The following is a 16,031-nucleotide window of genomic DNA, read 5'->3' as shown; positions in this document are numbered from 1 at the left end:
CCATCAGCCTGAAATTATTACATTCCCTGAGGTGAGCCAAGCTGAGAGGATGAAGAGTACGAGACAGGCAGACAGGCAGTGCCATGGGAGAGCGAAGGTGGCTTTAGAAGCTGATACTCACAGGCAAGACTCATTTGTCACCCTTGTCTCAAAGCCATATGTGATTGCCAAAAGTGTGTGTGTGGCGGGGCAAGGATCACGAGAGTGTGATGCATGCTGATTTTGAGGGGGAATCTGAAAGAGGCTTTGAACCAGCATCACTCCTCTCCACCACATGTCTACCCAAGAGACCAACTCTTTTGTTTCTCTCTTACATTTTCTCCATCTCCTTCTGCCCTCTCTCTTTCTCTCTCTCTCTCGCTCTCTCTCGTTCTCTTTCTCTCTCTCTCTTTGACCACTAAATGTTCTCCCACTCGAGGCACATGGTGATTATGGTGGGTCCACATGAAGACATGTCAGTGACGTTATGAAGCACTGAGCAGTGTCTAACTTTTCAGTTCAACGCAGCTCTGTGGTCAGATGTTACCATAGCAGTTTTTGGGCTGTGTGTGTGTGTGTGTGTGTGTGTGTGTGTGTGTGTGTGTGTGTGTGTGTGTGTGTGTGAGAGTGAGTGTGAGTGTGTGAGTGTGTGTGTGTGTGTGTGAGTGTGAGTGAGTGTGAGTGTGTGTGTGTGTGTGAGTGAGTGTGTGTGAGTGTGTGTGTGTGTGTGTGTGTGAGTGAGTGTGAGTGTGAGTGTGTAAGTGTGTGTGCGTGCGTGTGTGTATGGCTTGGGAGCATGAAAAGGGGACAAAGTCATTTGTCACTTGCGGCTTCACATGTCTGGTATTGAAATTGATGACAAATCTATGAGGTGTGTGTCTGTGTGTGTGTTCATATTTGTGGGTGATGTCATGCATGAGAGCTTCTTTTTCTCACACTTTATGAAGCCAGCTATGCCCCTGCAGACTTTCACAGTTTGCTGACATTGCAGGCAAGGAGTGTGTGTTTGTGTATGCGTGTGTGTAGCGGGTGTGTTTTTATTGCTTTTATTGGACGTTTGCTGCAGACCACAGGGAAACATTGGCATTCAAACTCCATCATACACGCCTGCCATCCACCATTATGACGCCCACTGCCTCTGTGTGCCTGTGCACAATAACATGGGTGTCCATTTGTGTATGTTTTTCTCTTTTCAGTCTGAGAGGCTCAGACATTCTACCCAGCAGGCGTGTTAGAAAGTTTGAGATGTAAACTGGATGGACGGCGAGTTTAATCCGCCGTTAATCAGCTCCTCGGAAAACTCACTCAAGCATCAGACACTGCAGATTGCTCTGCCTCTCCCTGTAACTCCCACTCTGTGTTTTTCCCAGTCATCACTTTACTCTCCCCCTGAATCACTCCATTTCACCCCCACCTGCCTCCACGCTTCTTCCCCCAAACTTCCCTTGTTTCCCTCAGAGTGTGGTCGCCTCCTCACTCCCTCCCCTGCTTTTTCCTCTTCCTCTGTTGTGTGTGATGCTGAGAAGCCCTCAGGATTAAATCTAAGTCTTTTGTTTATCATCTCAGCTATTACTGCTAATGCTGGCTCTCTCTCTCTCTTGTAGCGTGTGTGCGTGTGTGTCCACGCATGCATGTGTGGGCAAGCTCTCAGATCAAACGCAGCGTAAGACGAGCCCATAAACAAGCCTTCAGGACCACTTAGGGTTTTCGGGGAGAGTCAGTGTTGGGGGGAGGTTAGGAGGGGGAGTTAGGTACAGAAATCAGCTGCTCTGTTTATGTACCTTTCAGTGGTGATTACCGGTCCAATCTGTCTGTTTAACAGAGGAAATATCATAGCCTGGCAGAGTGTGTGTGTACTTATGTGTGTGTTTGTGAGAGTGGGAGATGCATATGGTACAGTTGCAGTGCAGAGGGCTGGAGAGATGCCACAGAGTTGCGTGGAATTAAAGCGCTGGTGCAGCAGTAAGTGTTTATTTACTCATATGAACAACGATGAGTCAGGAGAGCGAAAGCAGAGGAAGCAGAGGACCACCGCAGACCAGAGAGAGAGAGCGAGAGGACTGAGGATATGTGTCAGACGTACTGTATAGCCTTGGCACTGGCCTGTGTTTCCACACAGTGCAGTGAAGGCCGTGTACTGTGTGTGTCAGTGTGAGTGGGCAGACACACTGGCAGGTAGTACCCAGCATGTAGGAGGGAATTTATTTACGGTCAGTTCACAGAGTGGAATATTCACAGAGCTGAATAGGCTACATTATATACTCATAATATTATTTTCATTACATTACAGTGCAGTCAGTGCAAGATTGAGTCATGTTTATGTCATGTACTGTACAGAAAAGAGCAATTACATGAACACAGTTTTCACTCAAAGTGCCAAAGTTCAACAGGAAGCGTTTTCATCAGAGGGAAATGTGGAGAGTTCCCATCGGCGGCCACTAGATGGCGCCAAATATACACAAATCATCTCTCAGGAGAGGATAGAGTAAATGAGCCAATAAATGGTTTCAGTGGTCACTGTCAAACCAGCAATAACAGTCGTTAAAATCAAGCCAAGCGTGAGCGGTTTTTCTATGTTATGTAGCCGGAGTTTGAAGTAGATTCTCCAGCTTCTGTTTCGGATGTGATCTTAATCCCCTCCAGCCACCGGAAGCGCTAGATAAAGCCGAGGTAGCAAAGTGCGTCACATCGTGGAGCAGCTGAGGATAAACGGAGCTCGCTTTGCGCAGACACTGTCCACTTTTCTGTTTGCACAACAAACCCGAGCTGACGTCTCCGCGCCGCCATGGTGAAGATCGCTTTTAACTCGGCTCTGGCGCAGAAGGCGCTGGGCAAAGATGTGCCGGCCGCTGTGAAGGTGAGCTAGCGGGTTTCAGTGCGGTGTCTGAGCCCGGTGTGTGTTTTTTAGCCTCCCCTGTAGCAGGCCTGCACCGGCCGCAGACCGTTAGCTCTGAGCGTGGACTTTCTCCATGTACATTTGCATAGAGGCTTTATGCCTACTCATGTATATTGCAGATAGAATATTCAGTGGGTTGCAGTGTTTTTCACATAATGCACAGAGGATCATGTTACACCTGATGCAGCACACAAGTTGGACCGCCCATCTCCTGAACAGCTGTCCTGCAGAGGCCAAAGATTGAATGGGATTATAGGATTCCTGAGTCAAAGAGCTGTAGCTATAGGTTGATTGTTGACATTCAGTGCATGCAATATTATAATTATTAACTGTTGAATTGCTGACAGTATTGTGTGCATGTGTGTGTGTGTGTGTGTGTGTGTGTGTGTGTGTGTGTGTGTGTGTGCGCGCGTGCGTGCATCTGTGTGTGTGTGTGTGTGTGTGTGTGTAGGATCCTACAAGAGCTGTATAGATTGATTGTTGACATTCAGTGCATGCAATAGTATAATTATTAACTGTTGAATTGCTGAAAGTATTTTGTGCATCTGTGTGTCTGTGTGTGCGTCTGTGTGTGTCTGTGTGTGTGTGTGTGTGTGTGTGTGTGTGTGTGTGTAGGATCCTGAGCTGGCCTCTGCTCCAGCAGGCAACGAGGGCTCCACAGGTCGCTGTCTGCTCACCCTGCTGGGCATCGCCTTCATCCTCAGCGGGCTCATAGTGGGGGGAGCATGTCTCTATCGATATTTCACCCCAAAGGTTTGTTGTGTGTGTTAGCTTGTGTTTGTGCGTATTGTTTAGTATTGTATTATTATTACAGCTGATATTTGTCTTCCCATTATTATGAGGCTATGTTGAAGAAATGTAATAGTTGTGTCCCATCTGACACTTTGTCAAACAGCCACCTTCACATTTGCCACAAGGAATGTGATATGACTCAATATCCTGGCTACACAATTAGAAATCCTCTGTCCAGGCTGCACATTAGTTTAAATTTGCTATATTAACATTACAAAATACAGAATACACCAAGGTGGACAATCATGGGATGTATATACCAGATTGAACCATTTAATGAATTACAGCAGTTGAGTGTCCTAGTGGTTAAGATACACATCATGTACAGTAGCTGTAACACTATGGGTTCGATTCCAGCTGTGGACCTTTTTTGCAAGTCATACCTCTTTCACTTGACCTGTGTTTTCTGTCTCTTTCTACACTGTCTAATAAAGACAGAATGCTGGAATACAATCTTTCAAAAATGTCACTATGACCAGAGACATGCAGGCGGAGAGAGGAGGGGAAATGTTATTTGAGTTTGAGCAGAATTATTAAGGCTGTACATGACTGCTAACAGGACGCTCTTGCTTTGGTAGGAAACAAAGATTGCTGACTCTTGCATCCTTCCGTCTTCATAGAAAGTGCAGACTATTTGAATTTTGCTGTGTTGTCAGTGGGAGGGTCTCGCATTCACTGTAGCTTCTCTGTGTGCCCATGGGGGTTTTTCCTCTTTGCAAATGAGTCAAAGCCTAAAACATCTTTATTAAAGTATTCATACAATGCATAAACACCTCTTAGCTCAAATGAAATTCAGCTCTGTTTAGGAGATTCATGTTATACACATATTCTGATATTAAATACTAAACATTCTTCTTCCTCTTGTTAAAGCAACAAGTTCTTATAAGAAGCAGTTTGGTTATTTACCTCATATCAGTTGTTTCCTCACATCTAAACTAACATTTTAGTAACACAAAGATTTTTATCTCATAAAACTATATATTAATTGCATGCTTGCAGAAATATACACAGTACACAAAAGATGACATTATAACACATTACAACTAGATTCAATACTGAGTCTGTTTTCTGTCCTCTAGTGGGTGCAGCTTTAAGCTTCATTAGCACTGCTCCTTTAGTCCTGTCTATGTCGTGAGTCATGTTTGAGAGTCTTAAAGAACTCTACTGGCCCCCGCTGAAACCCATCACGTGCTTTGGCTCCCCCTGGCAGCCACAAGCCGCTGCAGAGATCCTGCTCCAGATTTATTTCTGTGAAAAAGCTGGTGCTGTTTGTAAAACCTGAGACAGTGACTGAGCAAACAGGTAGACGCACTGCAGTGAAACCACTGGCTGCGTAGATGTTGGCACTTGAGGTTGCAGAGTCAGAGATTTGACTTTAACTCTGTTTAACAATAACAAGGTACGTTGGTGGCAGATGTTTTTTTTCGCTCCCCCATGTACACATGACCACATGCAACCTCAAAGCGTGTGTCTATAGAAAGGGTTGGTGCTGATTTTCCGAAGGTTGAAACAAAAGTAACATAAAGTGAAGAACATAGGCGCATTAAAAGAAGTAAATAAACACATTTGATGACAAATTAAGGCTTTGAATTTGATCTGTCTTTATGTTTATCAAAGTGATGTAATTTGCTCTCACTCTGGCGCGTCTCCTTCAGAGGCTGTATCACGGAGCCATGCAGTTCAATGACGTGTCACCCGGAGCTGGAGGAGAGAGCCAGCCGTACTACCTGCCGCGGGTGGAGGAGGAGGTGGAAATCTCTGACAGCATGGCCGTCATCAGCGTCCCCCCTCCCCGCTTCAGACCTGGAGACCCTGCTTACATCCTCCATGACTTCAACAGGGTGAGCATAAGGAAAAGTCACACACTGAATACCTCACCCACAATGCTGTAGATACTCCTGTTAATTCCTGATTACTGTGCATGTTTGTTAAGTAGAAGCTGACGGCGTATCTGGACCTGACTCTGAGAACCTGCTTTGTGATTCCTCTGAACACCTCGGTGGTCCTCCCCCCTCAGGACCTCATTGACCTCTTCTCACAGCTGATGGTGAGTAGTGATCCTCAGGGTGCTACCTGGATCTGAGGATGCAGCTGCCAATGTAAGAGACGTAGTTAGCTTGGATGATATTAGAAGAACTATAGTCACACTGTACTCTCACTAATGCTAAGGACTACATATTACCTGGGGAAATCCAGGGATTTGTAATACTTCTAGAGATTGAATCCTGTGTAATTCCCTTTCATTGTCTTTAGATATGAAAAGGGTATCAGTAGAATATTGGAGACTAAAGCTGTGTCTCAGGTCCATACTACATATTACACATACAGTACAACATGTTATACTAACAGGAAATGATCAAATATGTGTGATGTAGGATGTGAATCAAACAGCCACTTTGGAAAGCTTTGTTATTCACCATCACCCACAATTTATTTGAGTTTTGAGTAAGTCTTCCGGTCCCTTTGTTTATTACATCGTTGGAGAATAATGTGTGCAACAGCACCCATATTTATACTGCGTACTGTATACTTTGAGTATATGTTATTTTGTCACCTCTCTAGTGTGAACACACGACATACTCACACCAGCTTAGAATCAGTATGTAGTAGGGAATTGGGACATGGCATTAAAGTCTACAGCCCTGCTAGCAGCTGCAGGCATAGTGGTACACAGAGCTAAAGTCAGCATGTTAACATGCCAATGTTTGCAGTAAACACAAGAACTTTATTAGACCATCATGTTTTGGCTTGTGGCCTTCATCAGGGTCATCACAAAACATTTCACAAGTAAGTAAGTAAGTTTTGTTGCGACCCTGATGAAGGCTACAAGCCGAAACACGTCGGTCTAATAAAGTTCTTGTGTTTATTGCAAGTGTTGCTGCTTTTTCCGTTCTCCATGCACCTTGGAAGTTAGTGAAGTTGTGCCAGAAACCTTACTCTTTTTCTACTACATGCCAATGTTTAGCAGATGTAATGTTCACCCTGTTCACAATCAACATTAGGTTAGCGTGTTAGCATACTCACACTTTCTAATTAGCACTACACACAAACTGCAACTGACACTGTGATACGTTAGGTACATTGTTTGGTTATGAGCCAAATTTTGATGTGATGATGGTGCTAAGTATAATGTTAAGAGGTTGCTAAACAAGACAAACGAGAACCACATGATGGTGGAGTGACCAACACTAGCGTTTGGTTTTTTAGTTTTAATCAGGGTGGAAAATGTTTCATTAAATTTCAAAAACTTATTTTCACTGAGGTGTCCACAATGTCATGTTGTAAAACATTTGGCATTTGGTATGTGGTGGTCCAATATTCAAATGTCAGTATGTAGTGTGAAAGCGTTTAACTGAATGCGGAAGTCTGGTTATGACTCATCCTTCCCACCCTCAGTTTTCATACTCTGCTGTTGTGTCCACTGAGCTGCTTTTCTGTTGAGGAACTTATTAAAGTAAACATGTATTATAATGTATTATAAGTCCTTCACGATCCGTCCTCTTTGTCCCAGTCCGGCTCTTACCGCAGCTACCTGGTGCACGAGGATCTGGTGGTGACAGAGCGCATTGATGACATCAAACCTCTGGGCTTCTACATCCGCCGGCTGTGTGATGGAAAGGAAACGTACAGAATGCAACGTCGTGCCAGTCTGCCAGGTATCGATGTAGCGCACGACCAAATCTCATGACATTTTGTCAGGTTTGAAAAGGACCAGCATGTGCATCTGGTTTCACTTGTTAATGCCCCCCTCCACCATGATTTGAATTACAGCACATGAGATAGGCATGCAATGACAGTCTGTTGAGTAAGAGAGAGAGTATTACAATCATACTGGCACTACGAATATGACTAACGAGGACAGGCTCTCGGTTTGGTTAATACACACGTTTTACCATATTACCAATACTGAATTTCTTCTCTTGAAAATTAAAACACAAACACATACCTCCTTCCTAGCAAAAATAAACATAAAGTTCAGTTCAACTTGAAAAGGTGTTGAAAATGTCTCAAACATGTCAACTAATGTTTGTGTATCTCTGCGTCTGTCAGGTGGAGGCATCCACAAGCGCTCTGCGGACGAGTGTTTCACCATCCGCCACTTTGAGAACAAGTTTGTGACTGAGACCCGGATCTGCAAGGCTTGATGGGAAAGCACGAGCGTAGGTCTGAGAGAGAGAGAGAGAGAGAGAGAGAGAGAGAGAGAGTAATGGAGGGAGCCAGAGTGAGAGAGAATGACAGAGTTGATGGGAGTGGGCGCTGGAGGGAACAGCTTTCAGCAGAAAGTTACTTTTGTATAAAACTTTAACCCCAATTTTTGCCTCCCTTGCTTTAACCCCAGTGATAAGTGAATTTAAGTTCCAGCGTTATAGCCTAGCCCCCTCCCCTGCTGTATTCCCCTGAACCTGTATAAGTAGCTCATAGCTCCCTTGCTCAAGTAAACACTAGCTAGTCTTGTACTGATAACCAGCGTCAACCTGCTAACTAAGGGTATAATTAAGTTTCATTTGTTCTGTTGGTTTTTGTTCTGTTGCTCCCTGCAGACTAATCTTATCGTTGTTACTGTGTTACAACATCTGGTCTCCTCCAGATGAGAGTTGCTAGTCATTTTACTGAATATCCTCGTGATACTGAGAAGTTATTCATATCAGACCTGTCTGTGTGTCAGCCTACTGTTCCCACTCTTAATGGGGTCTATAGAGCAGCCTTGATGTTACAGTGTTTTATAGCACTAGTCACCCTGGAGAGTTGTGGTACTGTACAGTTACAGTGCACCTGTAACATGTTGGTCGTTGTTTTGTTTTGTTTTGTTTTTTTTTAATGGATGGTACCAGAGACGCACAAGCCCAGTCTCTCAGTCACCACTCTGTAGATATTTCCCAGAGTGCCCCGCTGCTCCCAGAGGCCTCTGCTGTCCTGGTGTGTGATGATTCCATGTAAACCTGATGGTGAACAGCCCAGCACCCTATACAACCAGTGTATGTGTTTGTGTTGAAACCTCATTTGTGATAATAAACTTGAAGGATGGTTGATGAGCTGAAGGAATGTATGAGCTAAAGGGAAATTTCACCAAATTTGACTCTTGTTTTTGAATTCTTATTTATAAATTTGTAATCCCATCACATGGAATTACCTTTACTGAGACCATAAGAAATAAGTTCCTGTAAGTTCTTTTTGAACAACACCGTATATTAAAATTGTGACGGGAACAAAGTATCTGCATAATTCTTTTATTTGATTTTTAAAAGTCAGATGAAAAAAATGGCCTTTTGCTAAATAGTCATTTTCAAAAGTTTCCCACGCAATGTCTGCACAGAGAGACAATCAGACAGGAAGTGTGCTTGTACAAATGTGTTTCTGTCTCAGCTTTTTAACTGAATATCAGAAGATTAGATAAAAAAAAAATGTTGTGTGCAGCTACTGAACTGAACTTAACTTTGTTGTTGAATAAAGTTGCATTTCTTTACCTACTGAATATCTTGACAGTTTGCTTTTTATTAAAACACCAACAAAAGCAGCACTTTAGAAGGCCAGACGTCACCCTTTTATCAAACTGCAAGCTGCTAGCCTATCATAAAACTGGATCTAGACCTCAAATGTAGCAGACTAGGGGACTTTTCCTGTATGTGGTATTTCCCCATGCTCATTAGAGATGTTGGCACTTGTTGCATGTCCATGCTTCATAACAGGAACTGCTCATTCTTCACCAGGGCAGTGCAAATTTAGAACAGACACATTTTTATTAAAAAATAAATAAATACAAAAAAATCACCCTCTGTTGAAACATATTTTTTACATACTGGTTTGCATGTAAATTATATTTCTGTAGTTTTTAGGAATGCATAAAAATTATGTGTGGGTTTAGTGGTTGAGATAAAATAGTCCCTCCTTCAACAAGAGATTAGACTGTAGTCTACTCATCCGCTGCCTGCTCTCCTCCAGTTATGCAAGACAGACGCCTGCTGAAAATCATGCTCTCTGGTATCTCTGGCTTGCTCAGTCGCCTCCAGAATTCATCAGTTGTGAAATAGTACATGAGCGGATCCAGGCTGCAGTTCAGACTGGCCAGACAGAGCGTGACGGGGTGGCATCGCAGAATCAGGTCCCTGAAGGAACAGCTGCTCACAGCGTTGGCTTTGACCAAGAAGTCCAGGGGCATGGTGATGTGGTAAGGAGCAAAGCACAGTAAGAAGACCACGGCGCAGCTTAGCACCATCCGGAACGCCCTCCGCTTCTCCCCTCGGTCATGAATTGCCCCCGCTGTCGGGTCCCGAAGGCTCCCAGCAGTTAGACAGGAGCAGGCCAACACCAGGATGAGGGGGATGATGAAGCCCACCAGCTCCGCTATGATGAGGAGGGCCCAGGCCCCTGGAGTACTGATATTCCTCATGGGCAGCTCTGAGAAACACACATGTTCACCATTGTTTTGTTCAGATTTGGGGTTCCTCAGCAGAGGGAACGGCAGACAGGCCAGGCAGACCAGCATCCAGCCACCGGCACAGATAAGCATGTCCCCTTTTCGCTTGGACGAGTTGTACCTCAGCGGACGCATGATGAGCTCACAGCGACGCACGCTGACACACACCAGGAAGAAGATGGATGCGTACATGTTGACATACTTGAGATAGAAGCAGATCATGCACAGAGGATGACCAAAGGGCCAGGTGTTGTTCAGGTAATAGTAGATCCGCAGGGGCAGAGAGAGCACCTGAGGAGAGCAGAGAGTGTCAGCATGGCTGTAGAAGAAGAAAAGCCTGTTATCTTTAGATCATCTGCTCCTACTGTGTAATTCAGCCCGTCTGCTTTTCCTGAAACATTTAGTCAATCTGGCAGCAACAAAAAAGATTAATCAACAATTTTGATAATCAATTAATTGTGTAAAGGAATAGTTCACGTTGTTTAAAGTCTGCTTTAGTCAAATCATGTGGTCGATGACCTGAGTAGCTAATATCAGCTTTGATTGAACTTTGTGAAGCATTTTTGCTCAGTGCGTAATTTTGTTTTTGTTTTGTTTCATTGTTAGATAACCCTGTCACCCACAACGCCCCCAAACTTGTCCGACATTTTCCATTACATAGGTGAAATGATAACATTTTATTTTGATCCCTCTATTTGTCATTTATAATCAGAATATGCACAATCAATAAATGGTTTATAACACACTATAACACACTTAGCATCTGTTGTAAGGTTGTAGAAAGACATTTTGAAGTGTTTATTAATGTATTTCTTAACACCTACAAAGCATCCTGGCCAGTGTATAAATAAGTACACAGTTGTCATCTATTACAATATTTTATATTAATGTGAAAGATGACTCCTTTGTTTATTATAGCTATTAATTATATGTATTAGTGAAGTCTGCATATTCATGTTTTTCAATCAATAAAAACTCCAGGCCACCACCAACTCCAACTTTGTTTACTAGCTGATAGATGTTTTATTACATAATGTAAACATGTGTTCATGTGTTTGTTTATATATCATTAAATTATATTCTGTTTAATCAGTCATTCATTAACTACTTATACAACAGTTATGGACGCTTGGGGAATTGAAATATCCATATATCTTTAAAACAACGGTGTAGCGTGTTTATGTTCATTAATGCTTATTACGTAGCTGTGTCACCAGTTAAAGGGTTATTTGGAAAATATAAATTATAGATTAATCAGTAATAAAATCACCATGACTTGTTTCTAGCTGAATTAGGGTAGATGAGATGAGACAAACAGACAGAGTTAGATATAACTACAGTTTTTTGCAAAGGTTTGGGCGGACCTCAGATGTTTTGTGCTGAGGTCTAAGGTAAGATTTCCATCCAGTGACTCCTCCATGTAGACCCTGTCTGTGCGTCATTGCTGCGGTTAAACCTTCCTGCAGCTCTTCTGCAGCTCATGTGGGGGGGTTTTGCTTTGCCTTCCTACCCAGCAGATGTGCAGTTTTCTTGATCTTCATGATCTTGTCTCAACTTCAATAGTTCCCCTTAACTGGTATTTTTTAGTGACATTTTGTACAGTGGATATTAAAAGCTGGAACCGCATCTTTTTCTAGCCTGTGACTATAGCTTCGTTATCAGATCTTCAGTCAGTGGTCTAGTTGGTTAGTGGTAGCTGACCACAAGATTTGAGTCAGATAATGTAATGACAATGACATAATGACAATTATTGACTGATAAGTCCTAATGAGCTAATTAAATTCCCAATCTTTTGGAGCACAAACGTTTTCATGTCACAGTTTTTTTTTTCAGCTGATGAAATATAACGTGACAGTTGCATTAACATGCTGCAGGGTTTGTATTTACTCCTTATCACTTCAAACCTTTGCACACAACTGTATGTGAGTAATTATATGAATAAAAAAAAAATGTAATGAAACTATAAAATCTGAATTAGAAAAGACACGGAGGGAGTTTTACCTGCAGCAGGTCGGCCACAGCCAGGTTCATCATGAACACCACCGCCTTCTTGGTTTCTCTGACATAGACCCTGAACACCCAGAGCGCCAGCACATTACCCAGCAGGCCAGGTGCTAAGATCACGCTGTACACCACTGCATACACATGGTGCTGGTACGTTCGCAGATCTTCACTGTTTCTACAGCTTTGGTTCGCAGAGTTCATCTTAAGCCAAGAGCTGTCTACTCTTAAGTGTTAAGACAAGCTGCCTTGTGAATAAACAGGAAGCTTGTATCAGGGAAGCTGCTTATCGTCTGGTGATGGGTTTGTTTGAGAATCCATGCTGTCCATTATGCTGAGGAGGAGTTCAGGCTGTGACCTGTGCCACTACAGTCCTGCTCTCTGCAGCATCCCAGAGAGAGAAGTAATGACTTTTAGCGAAGCTGAAGTTGTGTCAAGTGCTGAGAAACTGTTTCAGGTCACGATCAATCCCAAGAATACGGCATCCTGGTAGAGGAGAGAAAAGTTGGTCAAATTAAGAACATTTCTAGTAGGATGTGTAAAATTATGTCCAAAAGCCATAAAGCAGGAAACAAAAAGAGCCTGTCTGTCTCTCTGAGTGTTGGTTTCATTTCACCAAGTGCATGCTGGGATAGAAAACAGTGTGATAATTGTGTCACAGTAAATCAATTTTTGATGGCAGCACGTTTTGCATGTCACACGGCTATCAAGTACTGAGGAAGAGCATTTATAAATAGGACGTGCACACACACACACACACACACACACACACACACACACACACACACACACACACACACACATGCAAACACACTGACACCTTTCAGCTTCTGACCTACTACTTTCCATGGGCACAGCTTGTTGCACAGGTCTTTAGCACTGCATATCATCAAAAATCCATTTGTGTAAGATAGCAGCTCCCTGCAGTGGCATTTACAGTAAATATGCAAACCCACAGAGAAGTTGATGCTTCGGTCTCCCACGTACTGTTCATTGTGCAGCATCTCCACCTGTAGGGTGGCCTACAATAAGCCAGTGTGAAACGCCTTGGAGCGAGGCATCAGTGAAACTTGCGTGGTTTACAAGTCAGACAGGGTGTAGGGTTAACAGGTCAGACCAAAAGTAACCTGCCTTCTCTAAGTCTGCTTAGATATGAGGAACAACAACTTTTGTGGTTAACTGACACATGCGTTCTTGACACATCGAACGGCACATAGCGAAACTAATTTAAGAACATATAGATTTTTTAGGTAAGTGTAAGCTCTGATCAGCTCGACTTCAAATGGAAATGCACAGTGATGTCGAGAAATGAACTTCCAGCTTGTAGGTGTGATACACCCACCACAGCTGTGTAGCAGATGTATGCTGGTTTACTTTATTTTTGCTACAACCCATATGAAGAATACACAATGTGAGCTATGAATACTGATCCTACTTTTGATACTTTGAGTATCTAATCTGATTTTGTCTAAACAGATCTTAACTGATTATGGAGCAGAACAAAGAGAGGCACATGTTTTCATCGTTCTGATCTCCACACATACAGTATTTTACAGATAAGACTTGATCATTTGAATTGATGATTTCATTTATCATGTTGAGGTTGGCCCCTCTCCAAAGTGTGACATGATGAATTTGAGGGGGAGTGAGAAGATTAATAGGGTAAGGAAGAAGAAAAAAATGTAGTTTGTGGAACAAAGATTTCCATTCATTTTACTGACTTTTCTCTAATTTTTCCATTTTTTAGTGAACAGTAAGATAAATGGAGGCAAATGAGATGTTTCAGTTTGAATTCACTCTATGGTGAGACCACTAGCACATATAGACATATGACATATGACCAGGGACCTCAGCTGTATTCCCACAGGATTTTTGTAACAGGTCACAGGCTAAAAAGGTTGGTAACCACTGGTTTTGCCTTTAACTGTGTATTTTATTAAATAAGTTTAACATATATTTCTTGTGAAATCTTCATCAGAAAAGTTATTTTATTATGGTGATAAAAAGTACAATATTTTGTAAATGTGGAAAGTACAAAAATGTACCTAAGCACCATAAATTTTCCACCACTTTCCCAGCAAGGTCACTAACAAGCAGGGGAATTTTGGATAAGTGAAGAGGGGATTTGGATGCAGTACAACTCTGCTTTAAAATATATAAACTCTTCCTCAGCTCTCTGGCCTCTACCTCTGCTCTGCTCTGCCTTTTATTCCACTTCACAGAGACAGCTCCCAGTGGACAGCCGGTCTTCCTTTTAGCTTCATTCACCTCTGACCTAACTGCGTTTTTTCTGGTGTGATTCTCTTCTCTTTGGAAACGCATGTACAGTCAGAGGCTCATGTATGATCTTAGTGAGGACCAATCAGTGTTGGACTCTCATTTCCTCCTTGTGGCTTGTCACAGCGGACTTATATGAACAATGTCAACCTATTGAGACCAGCCCATCTGTGATGTCCAATCACCATCGTACTGTGACAGAAGCCATGTCATATGTCTTGTTGATATTTGGTTTATGAAGACTTAGAGGTATATGAAATCTCTGTTTCAGAAAACAGCTGTTCCCCTACCTTAGGGTCCTCAGATCTTGTCATTGGAAACACATTATATGATCCACCATGATTCATCTCTCTGTGGGTTGTTGGCGCGTTACAGCTTTTCCATCTGGCCTCGTGTGTCAGCTCCCAAAATGTTGAAGGTGGGCACCCAGGTTCCTCCACGTGTGCTGCTCCAACACACAAAACATGCCATGATCCCCCCCCGCTCCCAGATACTGTGCCCTTACATTAACACATAAAGGGAACACACAGACACCATGACACTGGCCTACAAACACACACAAACACACACACACACACACACACACACACACACTACATTACAGACATTCCACACACTGGAGAAACATACGATCCCCCATGAGGCATGACTTCACACTGAAAGCATCCAGCGCCTCCACACAAAAGCTCACACTCACTGTTTGTTTGTTTAAAAAGAATTCATGAGATTGACATTGTCTCACCTCTGTCTTCAAACTCGAAGCTGCATCGCATTAAAAAGCAGAAGGGTGAAGCATCAGCCAACACACATGCCATCCCCCTCCCTCTTCCCCCTCTAACACTGTTCAGTTTCTCTGTCCCGCTCTCTCTCTTTCCCACTTTATCTGTTGCTCTCCCTCGTAAACAGTTTCTTCTGTCTTCTTCTGCAACACTGTTGTTTCCTGTTTTTATTTCTCACTGTGTTCTCTCTATGTCTCCGTCTGTCTTGCTTTCTCTCTGTGTCTTCTCTACTGAGAGTTTTAGCGCACATAGGGCTTCCTGTGAGAGTAGGGGTGTGGTTTACAAGAATATTTGACACCATAACTTCTGCTATTATGCTCATCGTCACTACTTTCCTTGTGGACCGTGATTATCTGCCAAGTGTGTCCTTTTCAGGCAAATCAAAACATTACAACCTATCGGGTATCAGTGCTAGAATCAGAACTAAAAGTAGAAACAGAAAAAGTTTTTTTTTGCGTATTTGAAACTGCTTTTGGTTTCTTGTTCTCACATATTTCAAAACATGATATTTTCAGTGCCAGATAAAAAATTTGATGCAATGCTGGTGTGTGAGTGTGACAGCAAAAAAAGATAAGAAGTGGGCACATTTTTGGAGGGGTGAATCAGACACCTGGCAGTATCTCTAAAGGTGGGCTGTGTGGGGGTGGGGGGCAGCCTCAAAGTTGGCTCTTACTCTGGTTTTGCAGATGCAAGAGGAGGTGAGGGGGTGTGGGTGGTGGGGCAAGTGAGGGGGGGGGTTAAAAGCCGACCTCAGATCCCGGCAGTTACTGGTTTTTCAGAGCCGTGCCAACTGAAACCAACTGTCTTCACCACTTTGCATTGCAAAGGGAAGTACAGCAAAAATGAACTGGCACCTGTTTTCATTTGCTACCAACCAGAGGAAACCTCATCA

The 16,031-nt window shown here is 43.0% G+C and overlaps 2 protein-coding genes across 3 annotated transcripts; one reads left to right on the top strand and one right to left on the bottom strand.

Moving 5' to 3' along the window:
* Positions 1 to 2,471: 2,471 nt before the first annotated feature.
* LOC111646459 (integral membrane protein 2A) lies at positions 2,472 to 9,140 on the top strand. The gene is made up of 6 exons (XM_023395948.2): positions 2,472 to 2,836; positions 3,491 to 3,628; positions 5,323 to 5,508; positions 5,604 to 5,714; positions 7,179 to 7,323; positions 7,718 to 9,140. Exons 1-6 carry the CDS (start codon positions 2,765 to 2,767, stop codon positions 7,810 to 7,812), a joined length of 747 nt encoding a protein of 248 aa, XP_023251716.1. The 5' UTR covers positions 2,472 to 2,764; the 3' UTR covers positions 7,813 to 9,140.
* Positions 8,880 to 15,385, bottom strand: gpr174 (G protein-coupled receptor 174). 2 transcript variants are annotated; one of them, XM_087170974.1, is made up of 4 exons: positions 15,103 to 15,385; positions 14,651 to 14,906; positions 12,084 to 12,569; positions 8,880 to 10,373 (listed from the first exon to the last, which is right to left on the bottom strand). In XM_087170974.1, the coding sequence occupies exons 3-4, from the start codon at positions 12,285 to 12,287 to the stop codon at positions 9,579 to 9,581; spliced, it is 999 nt and encodes a 332-aa protein (XP_087027100.1). In that variant the 5' UTR covers positions 12,288 to 12,569; positions 14,651 to 14,906; positions 15,103 to 15,385; the 3' UTR covers positions 8,880 to 9,578. The 2 variants fall into 2 exon arrangements, with proteins under 2 accessions (XP_087027100.1, XP_023251714.1); XM_023395946.2 differs by having other exon boundaries at positions 14,651 to 14,805.
* Between the last annotated feature and the right edge of the window lie 646 nt (positions 15,386 to 16,031).

Source organism: Seriola lalandi, unplaced genomic scaffold, assembly GCF_002814215.2.
Source record: "Seriola lalandi dorsalis isolate HSWRI2012SDOR001 ecotype SW California unplaced genomic scaffold, Sedor1 jcf7180002054971, whole genome shotgun sequence".
In the NCBI taxonomy this organism is placed as follows: Eukaryota; Metazoa; Chordata; class Actinopteri; order Carangiformes; family Carangidae; genus Seriola; species Seriola lalandi.
Note: the sequence above shows the minus strand (reverse complement) of the source record. Positions and strands in the feature narration are given on the sequence as shown.

Excerpts from the sequence above, each read along its gene's own strand:
- gpr174 (XM_087170974.1), bottom strand. The coding sequence starts at position 12,287 with ATGAACTCTGCGAACCAAAGCTGTAGAAACAGTGAAGATCTGCGAACG. Across the intron at positions 10,374-12,083 it reads CTGTGGCCGACCTGCTGCAG|GTGCTCTCTCTGCCCCTGCG; the intron begins GTAAAACTCCCT and ends TGCTCTCCTCAG.
- LOC111646459 (XM_023395948.2), top strand. The coding sequence starts at position 2,765 with ATGGTGAAGATCGCTTTTAACTCGGCTCTGGCGCAGAAGGCGCTGGGC. Across the intron at positions 5,715-7,178 it reads ACCTCTTCTCACAGCTGATG|TCCGGCTCTTACCGCAGCTA; the intron begins GTGAGTAGTGAT and ends TCTTTGTCCCAG. Across the intron at positions 7,324-7,717 it reads ACGTCGTGCCAGTCTGCCAG|GTGGAGGCATCCACAAGCGC; the intron begins GTATCGATGTAG and ends TGCGTCTGTCAG.